This window comes from Aricia agestis, chromosome 8, assembly GCF_905147365.1.
Source record: "Aricia agestis chromosome 8, ilAriAges1.1, whole genome shotgun sequence".
Lineage (NCBI taxonomy): Eukaryota > Metazoa > Arthropoda > Insecta > Lepidoptera > Lycaenidae > Aricia > Aricia agestis.
In genome coordinates this window covers 5,760,438-5,776,190 of record NC_056413.1, presented here as the reverse complement: position 1 = coordinate 5,776,190, position 15,753 = coordinate 5,760,438, and the positions used below count along the sequence as shown (strand labels likewise).

At 35.5% G+C, this 15,753-nt stretch overlaps 2 protein-coding genes and 1 long non-coding RNA gene across 4 annotated transcripts in view; all 3 read right to left on the bottom strand.

Annotated features, from left to right (window-relative positions):
* Positions 1 to 3,487: 3,487 nt before the first annotated feature.
* On the bottom strand, positions 3,488 to 6,359 carry LOC121729771 (ribonuclease H1). The gene is made up of 2 exons (XM_042118393.1): positions 5,414 to 6,359; positions 3,488 to 3,740 (listed from the first exon to the last, which is right to left on the bottom strand). Exons 1-2 carry the CDS (start codon positions 6,240 to 6,242, stop codon positions 3,550 to 3,552), a joined length of 1,020 nt encoding a protein of 339 aa, XP_041974327.1. The 5' UTR covers positions 6,243 to 6,359; the 3' UTR covers positions 3,488 to 3,549.
* A 4,608-nt stretch (positions 6,360 to 10,967) lies between these two features.
* Positions 10,968 to 13,425, bottom strand: LOC121729713. The gene is made up of 2 exons (XR_006035997.1): positions 13,233 to 13,425; positions 10,968 to 12,420 (listed from the first exon to the last, which is right to left on the bottom strand). It is a non-coding gene; the product is annotated as an uncharacterized LOC121729713 (long non-coding RNA).
* A 533-nt stretch (positions 13,426 to 13,958) lies between these two features.
* The window catches only part of LOC121729944 (serine/threonine-protein phosphatase 2A regulatory subunit B'' subunit beta-like), a 94,264-nt gene continuing 92,469 nt past the window's right edge, over positions 13,959 to 15,753 (bottom strand). Inside the window, exon 11 of one of the 2 annotated variants that reach the window (XM_042118684.1) lies at positions 13,959 to 15,566. In XM_042118684.1, coding sequence (XP_041974618.1) covers positions 14,885 to 15,566 — 682 coding nt within the window. In that variant the 3' untranslated portion in view covers positions 13,959 to 14,884. The remainder of the gene's footprint in view (positions 15,567 to 15,753) is intronic. The other variant, XM_042118685.1, reaches the window with a different exon arrangement.

Sequence of the window (15,753 nt, the reverse complement as noted above, 5' to 3'; positions counted from 1 at the left end):
CCCCGCCTTAACGTAAGAAATATGAGTTCACGTATCAAATATTGTTTTTAACATTGCATCCCAAAACTTCTGTGAGTTATGTTTTAACTTCATTAAGAAACAAAGCTAAGTACATAATTTTCAAGACTTGTACAGTATTAATATTGAAAACTATTTTTTACGTAGCATTACGTAAATTTAACATTTTTGTCTGCAGTTTAATAAAGCAACTTATTTGATTGTGTCTTCCAACAAGTAACGAAGAACGCAGTTGAGCAATAATAATATTAACTGCAAAATGTACATAATACTTATCCATAAAGTTAATATACCTAGCGGAATAGAGAAACAAAGGCCTGAGCAAGAGAGACGTCACTATCAGTAACACTGCGTGGTAAAGAGAGAAGTGTGATACATGACAGCAGCACTCTTTTTTTGACGTCCAGTCGGCACGTGCCACACGTTGACAATTTAATCTCATAGAAATCATGTTCAATCATGCTTGTGTAAGTGTATACATACACATATTTTTCACACAGATGAAAACCAATTTCGGTTTCGTTTGACAGCTCGAGATTGTTGCTCTATTCTGCTAGGTAAATTAACTTTATGCGCTTATCCTAAAAGTAGCATGTAGTCGAGTTCTCTGTTCAAGTATGATTACATTTGGTTTTCAATGAATAGTGTAAAATGTGTCATTAATATCTTTTCTATCCGAAATTAGTCAAGCAATCCCTTTTTTCGATGATTCAATAAGCAAAATTATATTCTACTTATTTTGTACAACTTTAAAAAGGTTATAAATCAGTGGTACTCAACCTTTTCTTATACGGGACACACATCTTGGTCTTGCAGTCAGAAAATATATATGGGCCGATATCCTCAATTCGTCGGGGATACGTATAGCATTTCCCCATGCTAAAAAAGGGCTAAAAATAGCGGTTTTTAAATGAAAAAATTATCATGACTTCAGACTTTCACGACAATTGCACTATTTTGCCAGTGCCGTGAATTTCAAAATGTTTTAACTTCACGCGGGCCACTGATAAAGTCCCGGCGGGCCGCAGGTTGAGTATATCTATTATAAGTTGTCCTACCTACCAGTATGGTAGTTTTTATTGTGAATTCTTATGATCACGATAAGAAAAAGGTGTTCACTATTTTTGTTAGTTGTTTTTGCTTTGGTTATCAATATGTGTTGTGTATTGTAATAAAGCAAAAGTAATAGAAGTGTAATGAAACATTGATAAAGCTTCGGCCAAACCTTTGCGACCAAAGCGACTGCGAAGCGGGAGCGTCTGCAATGCGGGACGTTCGCGTCGGCAGAGCGGGAATAATTTACGATTTCGCACCGTAGTCGCGCAGGTGTGCACACCAGTTTCGCATTGCAGACGCTCCCGTCCCGCCTCCCGCGTTACTGACGCGTAGGTTAGGCCGAAGCCTTACACATTATTATTTTCTTACTAGTAGTGTATTGGATAGTGTTATTACGTGAAACCATTCTTTACATGTTTAGATTACTTACTCAAATGTTGCATTAAGACTGTTACTGTTAAGTTGTAAATAATGTTAGTTCTCGAAATACAGATTTCATTTTGAAATTAGTAATTCACGTCTTAAGGAACCTATATAATGTCTAAACTCTAAAGTGACAATGATTCTGCTTCTGTATATATATTTGTAGAGATGTCTCTTGTTTTAAACGTCACGTTGGTAGTACTTTCCATATTATGTTGATTCCTAGTTTTAAAATATTCCCAGCATAATAATATGCTTTAATCATATGTTTTTTTCTCCATTTTTTATCTTGTGCCAACAATATAATACATGGGGTACCTAAAACTGTTTTATATAAGCAATTTCCCTCAACCATGTATATTATATGAATAAAATTATTAAACAAATTGTGTTTCAAAATGCGAAGTCTAAAAAACGCTCATCTAATTATTATCTTATAACTGGCTTGTGAAATACTTTTTTATTTGTTGGTACACCGCAAATTCGCGATTTTTTCATGTTAAAAATTGTTTCATAAAAAATATACAATATGTAAATATACTACTGTATTTTGCTGCCTATGAAAAATTGTATCAAGTGATATTATGTTGTATGACGATTAAGAGTAGTATTAGTTGTAAATAATTTTATATTTTAAGAAATAAGTACGAAAAAAGAAAACGAAAATTGTTAATTGAGTAAATAACGAGAAAATACATAGTAATAAACAGACAACTAAGAACTCAAATTGTGTAAAAATTGTGCCTTCAAAATTCTGATGTCAGAAGGTACTCTGTTCTGAAATATTTTTTATGATTCGTCGAAAGATTTGCATTTGCTTGTAAAATAAAAAGCCTCCATTCAGTGAAGAAAGCAATACAATAATGACTTTTAAACAATATGCTGTTGTCATCCTAGTGTTTATTTTCTAGGAAATAGGAAACAATTAGTTTATTTCCAATATAATAAAACTTTCTCCTTATAAAGTTATTTTTCTTGTTTTCCTAACTTCTTAAACAAAAAGTTTCCTCTTGCACAAGTTAATATTATACTAACTAATCAATCTCGGTACTTGAGAAAAAAAAAGTTGTATGGTGGTTAGTGGTTACATTTAAACATAATGAGGATTGATCCATTATAAACATTGTGATAAAAATTGTGACAAAATCATGAGTCAATACGTATAATGATTTAGTACAAAGCCTAAACAGTATTGATCATATTCTTACATTATATGTAACAAAAGTAAGTGATAACTGATAATACTTTAGGGTGTGCATCCCTTGTATTGAGTTCACTGGGAAAGTAGCAGCGCTGATAGAGTTTTTAACCCTGGATCAGGAATTGTCCCAAACAAAAATGGGAAAATTCCTGAGTGCCCCTGGGACAGGAATTTTCTCATACAAAAATGGGAAAATTCCTGACCCTTGCCCATACAAATCACAATATAATAATTTGCTCTTCCAGGGCTGCTACTTTCACAGCGAACTCTATGGGACACATAGTACACACCTTAAGTATTATCACTTAGTTTTGTTACACTCTGTATAACACTTGATTGGTATGTACATCAAAACCAGTCCTTAGGGCGTTCGCTGCGCCTTGCGCTCGCCATAGTAATCGTGCGACGGCTGACCCGCCTCAACGTAGCGCTGCTCTATGGGATGACATGAAACAAGCGCGCCTCGCCAGTGGCCGCGCTGGGCGCATGTTTAACGCAGCGAACGCCATTAGGAGACGCAGCATGGCTATGCTTATTTGCCTTACACCTTATTTTGTTTCAGTGTGACTGATCCTTAGTTTATCAATCATTTATTTCTTTTAATTTTACTTTAGTGTAATTAAAACAATGATCCTTTTTGCAATTCACTGGACCAAAACTCAGAACAAAACCTCATTTATAGATTTAATTATAATGAAAAAAACAATGGAAATAAATTACTAATTATTTAATTAAAAAAAGGCTAGCAACTGTGATTTTTTACCTTTAAAAATAAAATAAAAACTTAAATAATTTGCTTTTAGGTAATTTTAACAATTTTCTCTTGATAACATAAGATTTGCAGGCAACACTCATAGATTGTACATGGCAGCACCAGCCTTTGCCAGTTGGTCTGCCATTTCATTGCCGTGTATGCCCTGATGGGCTTCTACATAGTTCCACTTAATCTGCAACTTATTTTGTAAGCTATCTAATTCTTTAAAATCTACTTCATTTTTAACAGGCTCCCCTGATTTTAACTTCCAACCATTTCTTTTCCAACCTGAAAAAAATTGCAATAATTACTCATATCCAGATCTCATTACTATTTTAAATGTCAGATTAAATTTATGTTACTTTCTATTATTATGGATATTTGATATTTTGTGCTTGGGTAACCATACATACATTAAAAATAACTTGTCCTTGTGTTGGTAGCAGAGTGGTTACTTGTTTCTGTTATACATACATCTTCCGCAAATTATATTTAAAATTTCAGACTAGATGATGTGCAGTGTGCACTGAGGTTTGTTTATTGCACAGAAACCATTAAAGGGGTATGAAGATTTTTCTATGGAGCCTGGCCGACCTACTGTCCGCCATTGTATTTTTCCACATTCGCGAATATTTTTTTCAAAAATGCTTAGCTAACATCAATACAAATAAAAAATAATCTTGGATGAAACCGCGTAGTGTCACATTTTGAAGATTTGAGCTGCCAAAGTTGTAATATCTATACGATAGTATATATTATGTCTATGTATCTATAATTGGTAAAACTTTGGCAGCTCATATCATCGAAATGTGACACTTTACGTGGTTTTGTCCAAGATTATTTTTTGTTTGTATTGATATTAGCTATCCAGTTTTGAAAAAAAAATTTGTCAACGCAAAAAAATACAATTGTGGACAGTAGTTCGGCCAAAATCTTCATACCCCTTTTGTGCTACAAAAATTATCCTATGTCTTTTTTATTTAAATTTCAATTAAAATGTTTTAGTTTAGGTATAAAAAGATTAATCTTACTTAAATCTTTTACCTTACTTAAATCTCTCAGTGTGTATGTTACAGACTGAGAGATTTAAGTAACTATCGAGGAAGTAAGCTCCCAAAAATACCTTGGGTTGATAATAGACGATAAATTTAATTGGAACCATCACATTAAAATCATATGCGACAAACTACGTCATTTTTTGGCCAACATTACCATATTAAAAAATTGAATTCCGTTTAAAGTTAAGTTAATGTTATACAATTCGTTTGCCGAGTCGTACATACATTACGGACTGAGCACATACGGTCGTACCTACAAAAGCTACTTGAATCAAATATACACTCTGCAACTAAGAATTCTAAAATGTATAGTTTCTCCAAACATAAAACAGAAATATGACAATAACGATGTTGGATTATTTAAGCATTGTAAAATTTTACCGATTTTGACGAAATTTAAGTATACTGTGTTAAAAGAACAATATTTTAATGAAAGTTTAAAAGTATTAACTGAACACCCTGTAAGAACTCGAGCAGTCACACAACCGGCTCCTGACGACTCGAGCCTGCAATAGGTACGGCGAGCGAACTACCAGCTATATCATTCCACGCCTTATCAATGAGTTACCTAAAGATGTAACAAATAACTTAACTGAGAATAACATCAAATCTAAACTAAAAACCTATTTTCTTCAAACAAACATTTAAGTACCAAATATTTATCTATCTTGTTCCTAATTACTAACATATAAAATAACTTTATAGTACCAACTGCTAATATAAAAATATTTTGTAGTTTGTTTAATTTATAACCACACCTGTGAATAGGACTGTATCGCAGCATTGCACAAACCTCATTGGTTTTTAATGCTGTTTAAATTTAGTTTAATAACTGTATGTCTAATTTGATAAATAAATAATAATAAAAATAAATAAAGTAAGGAAGTAAGGATTGCATATTACCTGTCATCCATTTTGTTACTGAATTGATTAAAAATTTAGAATCTGTGTTTATGGACAGCTTGGTGACTCCATTATCGAGCGCAGTCCTTATAGCCTTTGTGGCTGCTTGTATCTCACCACAATTGTTTGTGGCTCGGCCGGAAACTGGAGCACTCAAGTTTAGTGGATGCCCTTCACCCCAGTACACTCCGAGACCAGCTCTAGCCCCATTCCGACCGTTGGACGAACACGCCCCATCTGTATAAACCTGAACATACCCATTGTGGTCTGTTTGAAATGAATTTGAACTTGAATAGTCCTGTAACAGTATGGTTTTCTTATTCTTGGCACTCTGTTTATATATTTTGTCCACTCCCTTTTGAAAACCAGTCAATCTCTTTTCTATGTCGTCCATCTGCTTTGTGATTATTGTAGTTAAATCCTCCGAATCCTCCGAGTCGGACCACTCATTGTTTTTGGTGTCACTTTTGCGTGACTTTTTAACTGTTTTCTTTTGAGTGTTATCGTTGTTTTTATTGTTTGCAGCTGTAGAATACGACCTTTTTAAGCTTGGATTACTGTTTTTCACCGCAGCACTACTTGGCTTGGTATTATTTTGCGCTACAGTACCGCTGTTGGTGGTAATGAAATCTTCAGCTTCAACCACACTGTTAAACTTTTTGTACCTTGCTCCAGGAAAGCCTTTCACCTGCGCCTCACAGTCAGGCCAAGTCATATATATTCCAGCCACTCGGCCCTTCGCCACGGCATAAAACGGCATGACCGAAATTGTTTTAGACAAACTAAGTAAACTAAAAGCTTGGCGTATGCCCAGTATTTTCCATATCATTTGACCCAAGTCCTGTGTCAGTCAGTGAGGTAGTAGACTTTTTATTACCTACCCAGATTATTTTAATAATTTAAATTTAAGCACATACTAAAAACAAATTACTGACCAAAACAAATTAGTAATTTCACAGATTACTAGTATATATTTCTTCTTCTTTTAAAAATGGCTTGTAGAAGTAATTTATAACTACAAAAGTCAAAAATTATCAGCTGAGTTTAATGACGTTTGACATATTTTGACAGTAGTTTTTTTTTCTGTTAGTGTCTAAAGTCTAAGCACACTAGGCCGAAAATATGCGCTACGCATACGCCATGCAGACTATAGTATACGCGATGTAATGTCGGCATCATTGAGGTAACTATAGACTGGAGAGAGCCTTATATCGGTGTATATGCGTCAAAAGCGTGTAATGTTATGTCCTACTTACTAGGACGACGAGAAAGGAGTCGGTCTGCATATTTCATGTAATAAAAGTGTTAATAATGGTTTTTAGTGAACATTTAATGCTAGATATTGATGAGTTTAGTGGTTCCGCTAAATAATAAACCATAAGAATGGTCAAAGAATGCCTCAAACACGTGGATTTAATATTAAATACGTAAGTTTTGAACAACGTTTTTTGGGCTTTTCAATCGGTATTTTTGTAAGCTAAAAAGAAAATTTTTATGTTTATTAATCCCTTATTCGTGCCATGTAAGGCATTAGTGCTAAAAATGTCACATCAATTAATAATTTGGCTATAAAAATTGCATAGCTTTTTACGTGTGTTTACGGATTTTCATCACTTGAACTATAGTTAATCGGTATCATGAACTAATTGACTTTCTTTCCTGTATCTTAATGTGCTTCGAAATAATCGACAAATATAAATATTCCAGAAAATAAACGCACACTACTTGTATGAAAATAAGCCATAAAGTTAATATACCTAGCAGAATAGAGCAACAATCTCGAGCTGTCAAACGTAACCGAAATTGGTTTTCTGTGAAAAATATGTGTACGTTTACACTTACACAAGCATGATTGAACAGGAATTCTATGAGATTAAATTGTCAACGTGCGGCACGTGCTGACTGGACGTCAAAAAAAGAGTCTGTTGTCATGTATCACACGTCTCTTTTTACCACACAGTGTTACTGATAGTGACATCTCTCTTGCTCAGGCCTTTGTTTCTCTATTCCGATAGGTATATTAACTTTATGAAATAAGCACAAAATGGCCACGCCATGACGGGCTAAGACTACATATTCTATACAATAATACTTTATCTATGGTCGGCATAGTGTGTCATACTCATCGGTAATTTACATTTACATGTAGGCGTAATTATGCCGAACTTCGGCCACGTATTTTCGGCTTAGTGTGTTTAGACTCTTAACCGCCGTACTCAAAGACATTTAATTACGACTAACCTTCAATTTAATGGAGAGTTTGACACATCAAGTATGGGGCTTAGGTCAAAATTTTGAATTAATTACATTTAAGTAATTAATGTTCCACTCTGAGTGCAGCAGTTAGTCTATATATTATAAAATTATTAAGTGGTCATTCTTTAGGTATAATATAGGGTGAACATTTTTTTAAATCTCATTTTATTTAGGGATTTTAGCACAGGATGAACATGACTAGTGATTGGACAGTGCTAGTCATTGGACAGAGCACAAAAACACTATTTTACTCAATGATATTCTACTTATACAGATATGTTACGTCCATACTATTTTCCGGCTTAAATCTCTTCCGAACAATTTTCAAATTCAAAATTGCAAACATTGACAAATTTGACAGATAATTGAAACAAAAGATACGAAAAACCATTTACATAAAAGAGACAGTTCTATTTTTAAACGTCGAATAGTATCGCTGTCTCTTTCTTCGCCTTCGAACAATCTAGAAAAAATCGAATTTACGTCATAAAATTCGATTTTTTCTAGATTGTTCGAAAAAATAATTGAAAATGTAAATAATCGAGGTATTTATTGCAATCAAGACACATGTCTTGATAGCACTAAATACCTCGGTAAGAGATTCAACGTGTTTTGTTTACTTTCGAGTCATAATTGGTACATTTTCGATACACGCACGACGTCATTTTCAATTTATTTAGGTAAGACAAGACGCAGCACGTTCGTGACTGCGCTCGATGCAGACTAAACAAACAGACGGCCCAATTGGGCCGTATCGTATTTAAATCTTCACAAGTCACAACGCGCGCGGTAGTAACATATCTGCTTTGAGATTTTCATCATTGATTTTACCTGTTTTTGATGGTAACGCTTGATGTGTAGGGGAGCTAAAATAATTTTTTTTAAAAATTTGTATACCATTTTGTCGTATCATTAATATCTGCGCTCATGCCGAATTACAGCTTTGTAGATCCTATAGTATCTGGCAAAACCGCGGACAGAAAAACGGACAGACCGAAACTATAAGAGTTCCTTGTTGAGTGTTGACTATAACGTAACTAGGGTTGCCAGGTGAGTCACGAAAAAATACCAGACAAACTCAAATGGGGGGGATATCGAATAAAGGTAGGAGCTTCTAAAAAAATCAAAATCACCTAAAATTAGGTACAAGTAACACCGACGTTCCTCAAAATACCGGACTCTGTCCGGTATGATCGTTTATTTTTTACCGGACAGGCCTCGAAAATACCGGACTGTACGCTTAAATACCGGACATCTGGCAACCCTAAACGTAACCCTAAAAATGGAAGTAAAAAACACATTTTTATACATTACATGCTTCTGGTACTGAGGTATAATAAAATGGGCTGCCCGTATTACTCAATTTGTATGACGGTAGTCACTAGATAAATCTTCAAATTAGTGGGTAGGAAAAAAAAATGCAAACACCTCTTCATAAGCCGGCGCCAGACATGCATGGGCTTCAAAGTTTGAGCAAACTTTGCACAAATAGGAAAATGCCAGCAATAACTTTGCACAAATAGGCAAATGTCAGTGCTACACTTGGCGAATTTGCGTATTTGATCACATGTCTGGCGCCCGCAATATTGTTATCCTGGTACTTCGTAGTTCTAAGCAAATGGGCTACCCCCATTAATTAGTCAATTCACAAGAATTGAAAAAAATATAAGGGGTAGTCACAAGATTTTTTTTAGAATAATTTAGAGGATGGGTCAAAAACTCTTCATACGTTATAAATGCACTCTTGGTACTTCATAGTCTCAAATGAAAAAGTTCATAGTTAAATATTTTAAGGGTAGGTTTAGGAATTAGAGGTGACTACGTACGTAATAAAACAAGTTATTTTGAGTGTACTTTATTAAGATAGGTACTTAACTAGTACTGTCACCCTTCTCGTAATAATTATAACACAACAAAACTATGCACGCATCACCCTCCCTAAACGATTCTCGTTCTAAGTCCATTACAAATGTTATTCACTGTTGTACAATATAAAATTTTAAATTACATCCGTAAACACATCAATTCAATTGTATATTTTAAATAATATTAGGTATAATAATTATTGGTTATTTCATTAATTTTAATACTTTTAAGAATTATAGGAAAGTACTATATTAGGGAAAATTGGTTAAAAGGTAGGTATATCTATAAAATACAAGTGTCTTGCTCTTTTGGTGACAGTTGCACGACAAACTAGTTTTTTTTAAATTAGCTGTTGAAATAAGTAACCGTAACATCCATGACTGTGCAACTAAAAAAAACCTCAGCTTTAAAAATCTTTGAACCCAAAATAATAATAAGATAATACAAGCGTTCACATATTATTATTATCTAGTATCTACATAGAACATAATATTCTTTGTAATTCGTAGTTATTCTGGCCGACGCCACTTCTGCGGGGCTAAAATGGTCGCTTTGAAGAATCATGATATGAATCATAATATGATTCATTTTTCTAAAATCGCAAAATGCAACTCAGCTTGCAATTCATTTCTGTATTTTTGTACTGATTTGACATTTGTCAGTTTGACAGTTTTGACAATTCATTTGCTGAATTGATTGAGAGTAATTGCTAAATGTGACCATTTTAGCCCCGCTGCGCTGATGACTATAATTGATGAACTTAAAACAGTAATATTGTAAGTGAGTAATCAAGCGTCAAAATTGACCAACGATCAAGAATCTACGATACGTGAACGTCTATCTTTAGATCGACAAACCAATTTAAATTTATATACAGAGTGTTTCAAATAGTCTACGTCTAGCGCGTTACGAATCACTGTGTTATTAAAAAAATACTAAAATTCTTCAATTTGTGTTCGAACGTAAAATACATAATTTTATACCTAAATATATACAATTACATAAAAAGTCTGAAATTAAAACAGTAAAGAAATACAGTAACTACATACGCTCCCAAAAAATGTTAAGTAATAAAAAAAATATATTACTTGCTCAATAATATTCAAAGAAGTTTTTACTTAATAGATACAGATATACTCACAGACATTTTCCTGTTGAAAAAGTTATAAATAATAATACATAAAATGGCACTATTTTATTTTCATGGAAGTACGAGGAATCTGTAATGCAAAAAACAACACAAGAAATTAGTTAGTGCTGTCATGAGGCTTATCTTCACTATCAGCGTATTCTGCAAGTTTTCAGCTACCTATTCTTAAAAGTAAATATATTCATAACATAGGTACATGATAATATTATGAACATTATATTAATTAAATATTTCAAAAGAACAGATCAGTCAGTAACATCATCTTAACATTATTGTAAGATACTTTTATCTTGAATTAGGCCAAACTAGCTCATTTATGTATCTAGTTAGGCGTATTAGGCTTGACATTAATTGAAATTGAAAAAAGTGTTCACCTAGATAACATATTTTAATAAAAAACTTCCCGATTCTGCGAAGTTTTTGGCATATTAAAATTTACAGTTAGTTGGGGTATACTAATAATTAATGTACCTAAATAATGCAACAAATCTAGAATTAAATTAACCGAGTTACAACCGTAATCATAATAACTATTAAAACATCGTATATATTAGCCTAAAACAATTTAGGGGCACAACATTTTATATAAAATTTATAAAAATGGGAACAATAATGTTTTGGTTAATAATTGGTAAACGTGATGTTTGTTAACTTTAAATAAGATACCTAATGACTAAATTAAAACAAAAATACGTAAATTTATAGAGGAATTTTATCCATAAGAAATAACTAGGAATAGATTTTCGTGGCATGTGCCATCGCTTCTATTTCAGAAAAAAAATTTAAAGGGCCAACTAAAATTATGTGGGCAATGTGGTCTCCTTAAAACTTGGAGATATAAGTAACTGTTTAGGCTTCCGCACACAGGCGCATTATTATCGGTCGATAAAAACGCATGCGGTATTGCGATAATGCGTCCCGATTCCTTGCACACACCTGCGTTTTAATCGTCTGTTAATTCTTAAGAGAGAGCGCCGCGCCGCGACGGCACTATTATACCATCTCTCTCAGGTATGCAAGAAAATTGCGTTATTGCGATATTATACTTCCATTGCGGCGTTATTATCGCAGCAGTGTGTAACTACATGACCATTGACCATCCTAAATCCTAATACAAAATGTACTGAAAACAGATATCGCAATAATGCATGCGTTATTGCGATATTAATAACGCGCCTGTGTGCGAGCCTTTATGATCCTATCCATCAGTGTTACTATCATTTTCTTGCAATTAGCTTGCAACCGTGCGCGTTTTGTAGCACCCTGTAGACTAGAGAAGTGAAAGATAATAATAAGTATCTACTAAAATTTTTCTAGAAGCAATATACAGCTTTATAGCTGTAAGCTATACATTATGTTTAATTAAAAAATAAATTACAATATTAGTAGGTACAAGTGTGGAGAATAAAACACAATAATTTTGAACCTCTATGTTTGTTACCATTTTAGAACCATTTTAAAGACCTCGTACAAAAATTGTATACCAGAGGCGAAGGCCGATTTTTCTTCGGAGGGTTTGGATGACTTTGACATAAAAGATAATAAGGCGATAGGAATTAAGTTAAAAATTTCCACTATACTCTATATTTTTTTAAACATTCAAAAATTCTACGATTTCGATACTACCACACTTCGGAGTGGTAGCGAGCTACGAATTTTTTTATAAAACACTACTTGACGTTACAAAAATACTTTCTCGACCATGATTACCTGTGCGTGTTTACCTTTACCTAAACTCCGTGACAATTTGATCTAAGGCTGCGTTTCCACTGAAGCGGAGCAGAGATTAGCTGTGCCCGAATTGACCAATCGTGCTATTCCAGCTGAATGACAGCGAAGATTTCGAGCATAGTGATTGGTCAATTCGGCACCGCTAAGCTCCGCTCCGCTTCAGTAGAAACGCAGCCTAACGCCTCTAGAGCCGGGTCCAGACGAGTTTAAAGTTCAATGTAATTCACCGTGTAATGTAACACGAATTCTACGTGTGGACGGCACTACGAGCATTACATGTAACGCTCGGGGTTTATCGATCGGCTGTCGGTTTTCGCGCGAGCACAAAAGCTCGTTTGGACAATTCGCTTTGAGTTCGTGGTACCGTCCACATTGTTGACGCTAAATTACACGTAATCTTACATTACACGTTACACTCTGGACCCGGCTTAGTACACCTACCCTGCGAAACGCGAAAAATCTGCGAAATAGGAATAGAGCGAGATGCAATATAAGCCATTGTCGTGTGGCGAGTGAAACAGTAAATCGGGTCGCCGTTCGCAGTTCGCAGCGTTCGTCATACGTGTACCTACTAGAGGCGCAAATGTAAAAAAAAAATGCAACTCAACCACAGTAACATCCACCACCACTGCCACTGTTCTATTACGTTAGCTGGCTAGCTTAGCCTGAGTTTTTTTTTACATTAATTAGTCTTTAGATCAAAGTGAATTGAAATGGAGTGTAGCCGCTCAGTTATCTTACCTCGGAGTTTAACGAGAATAATCCTTATGTAGTCGTCATAAGGTGCAGTCGGAGGTAAAATAATTAGCGGCCTACGACTATATCTAAAGCGGCTGGCTGTGTTTCGTTAAGGCTTTTAGGCGATATCTAAAATAGCATCTGTATGGATGGCGCAATGATATGAACTATACTTTGAGCTGCGCATACGGGGACGTTTACACGGTTATCTTTTGCCTCATTGGTTAGGCTGCGTTTCCACTGAAGCGGAGCGGAGCTTAGCGGTGCCCGAATTGACCAATCGTGCTATTCTAGCGGAATGACAGCGAAGATTTCGAGCATGGTGATTGGTCAATTCGGCACCGCTAGGCTCCGCTCCGCTTCAGTGGAAACGCAGCCTAAAAGACGCAACCACTAGCACAAATTTGAAAAACCCAGATAAATTGCTACTTGATTTGAACTTGATTTCACTTCTACAAGGATACATGCGTACAGATTCATCTTATACGTGACGAATACGCTCAAAATGTACCCGTCGACGTGCTCTCTATGCTTGTAGTAGTGCAATCTGCCAAAATAGCTGGGTCTCTTTAATATTATAATGATTCAGATCCGCTGCATCTAACGGGCTGCAGATTAAAATGTCGTGAAAATTGTCTCTCGTATACGTAAGCTCTAAGACGGAGTCAGTCAAAAAGAATAAATGTAGAACTGTTTTTAATTTCGAACCTTTTCAAAATTTACTAACTAAAAGGGCCCATTCTTCCAGGACTGCCGTGCAGTCCTGCCGTGAATGGGCCTTTTTAAACTCGAAACTTTTTTTAAACCTTCAAATCGTGTATATAACAGCTGAGACACAATAGACATAACTACTGAGATAACAGCATTGTTTTAAAAGTTCTACATTTATACTCGGATCGAATTTTGAATAGGCAATGATTTATAATAGTCTATTAATCATATCCATAGGTACTTATAATTACTTAGATTATTGAAAATACTAACTTGTACAATGTACACATGTACACTACCTTAAATATTGTATTAAGTAGGTAGTAATTAGCAGAAATATATTTTAGTTCAATTTGATAAATGTAGAAACTTTCTGAGATGCATACAGTATAACAGTACCTATAATTGATTGAGACAGATCTAGTCTAAGTATACAACACTAAAAAATGGTCGACCTTTCTTCATTTTGCCTTGTCCATGTTCACAATAAAGTGTAAATCAAGATTAAACTCCGATTAAACACTGGTTATTTAGGTAGTTATTGATATGCGTACAAAGAAATATGGATTTTATGTGTTCAGTAGAAGAGTCTAAAATAGGTTGAAAAGGTAAACTTAGAGGGCTTTACGTCACCGGTTCATACATCCAAATGTATGTTAAACTAGTATTTGGCTGACAATGAGGAAGACATTAGCTTGGATAATATGGGCACTGGATTTGAATGTATGAAACGATACAGTTGATATGCACAATAGTGAAGAGTAAAACAAACACTCGTTAGAAACGTCAATAATACTAGAAAATGCCGTAACTAGCTAACTCGATGTTAAAACACACCGTTCCGTTAAAACTACGACTAAACTACGTCACAACGTCTACTCTAACTGAAGGCACGTATCGAATGTGGGATACGTTGAAATGGTTCAATCAATGTTCGATCACCGTATAGTTCACTGTTTCGTTCACTAGTTCACTCAAGATGGCGTCCTCGGTAGCGGGCACTGGCAGAAAAGCCAAGTCTAAATGGAGCACTCGTCGCTGTCGCGCGCATAATCTTCGTCATCATCATTCCTCGGCTTGTTAACCTTCCCGGAGACTATGCCAGTATTGACTTTACTGAACAAGCTGCTCCGGTTGAGCCTCGTCTCGCGCTGCGGACTCAATCTCTCGGCTATCGCTTTCTCGTAGTTGTCAGATATTTTGCTGACACCGTTGACGGGGCTGGCTAGAGGGGATTTCGCTTTGGTGGGGGACGTCACCTTCTTATCTTTGTCGTACATCCCGCTGGTGGCCGCCGTGTAGGAGGGAGGGTCCTTCGCCCGCGCCCCGCCTGTCCCCGAATTCAGCAGATGCGAGTAGAGAAAGCTATTGTTGCTCAAACCGACCCGGTTGTCCATTCTTCCGTTTAGCATCATCAGACTCACGGGTTTCTCTGGCGGGATAGGCTTCTCAGTTTTTCTTTCGGGCGTTGGCTCCTTTTGGTTCCATCGGTCGTTGTTTCCGATGGCGTAAATGGAGTTTAGGTTGATATACGCAGGATTAGGTTTGGGTCCAGTCGTTATAGGTTCCCGTACTCGACTGGGCACTGGCGTCACTTCGCTGATGGTAGAATCCTCGACACTGGAGTCTTCTATCGGTTCCGTGTTAGTCACTTCCTCCATGTTGGGCGACAGACAATCATCGTCCGTCTCATCGTACGAGCTGCAACGTTAACGACTAATTAGTACTGGCAGATGACTCCCATCGTCAGATATGTACTGAATGCAATCGCAAATTCAGATTAGGTTAGTCGCATCATGCCTGAAATGAGATATTTATTTACAAACAGAAGCTCATGTGTGGGGATGTATTTACAGGGACGTGTTTCATCAGCAAGGCAGACGATATC

Coding starts and splice junctions, on each gene's coding strand:
- LOC121729771 (XM_042118393.1), bottom strand. CDS start 6,242: ATGATATGGAAAATACTGGGCATACGCCAAGCTTTTAGTTTACTTAGT. Junction 3,741..5,413: donor AGTAACAAAATGGATGACAG/GTAATATGCAAT, acceptor AATTTTTTTCAG/GTTGGAAAAGAAATGGTTGG.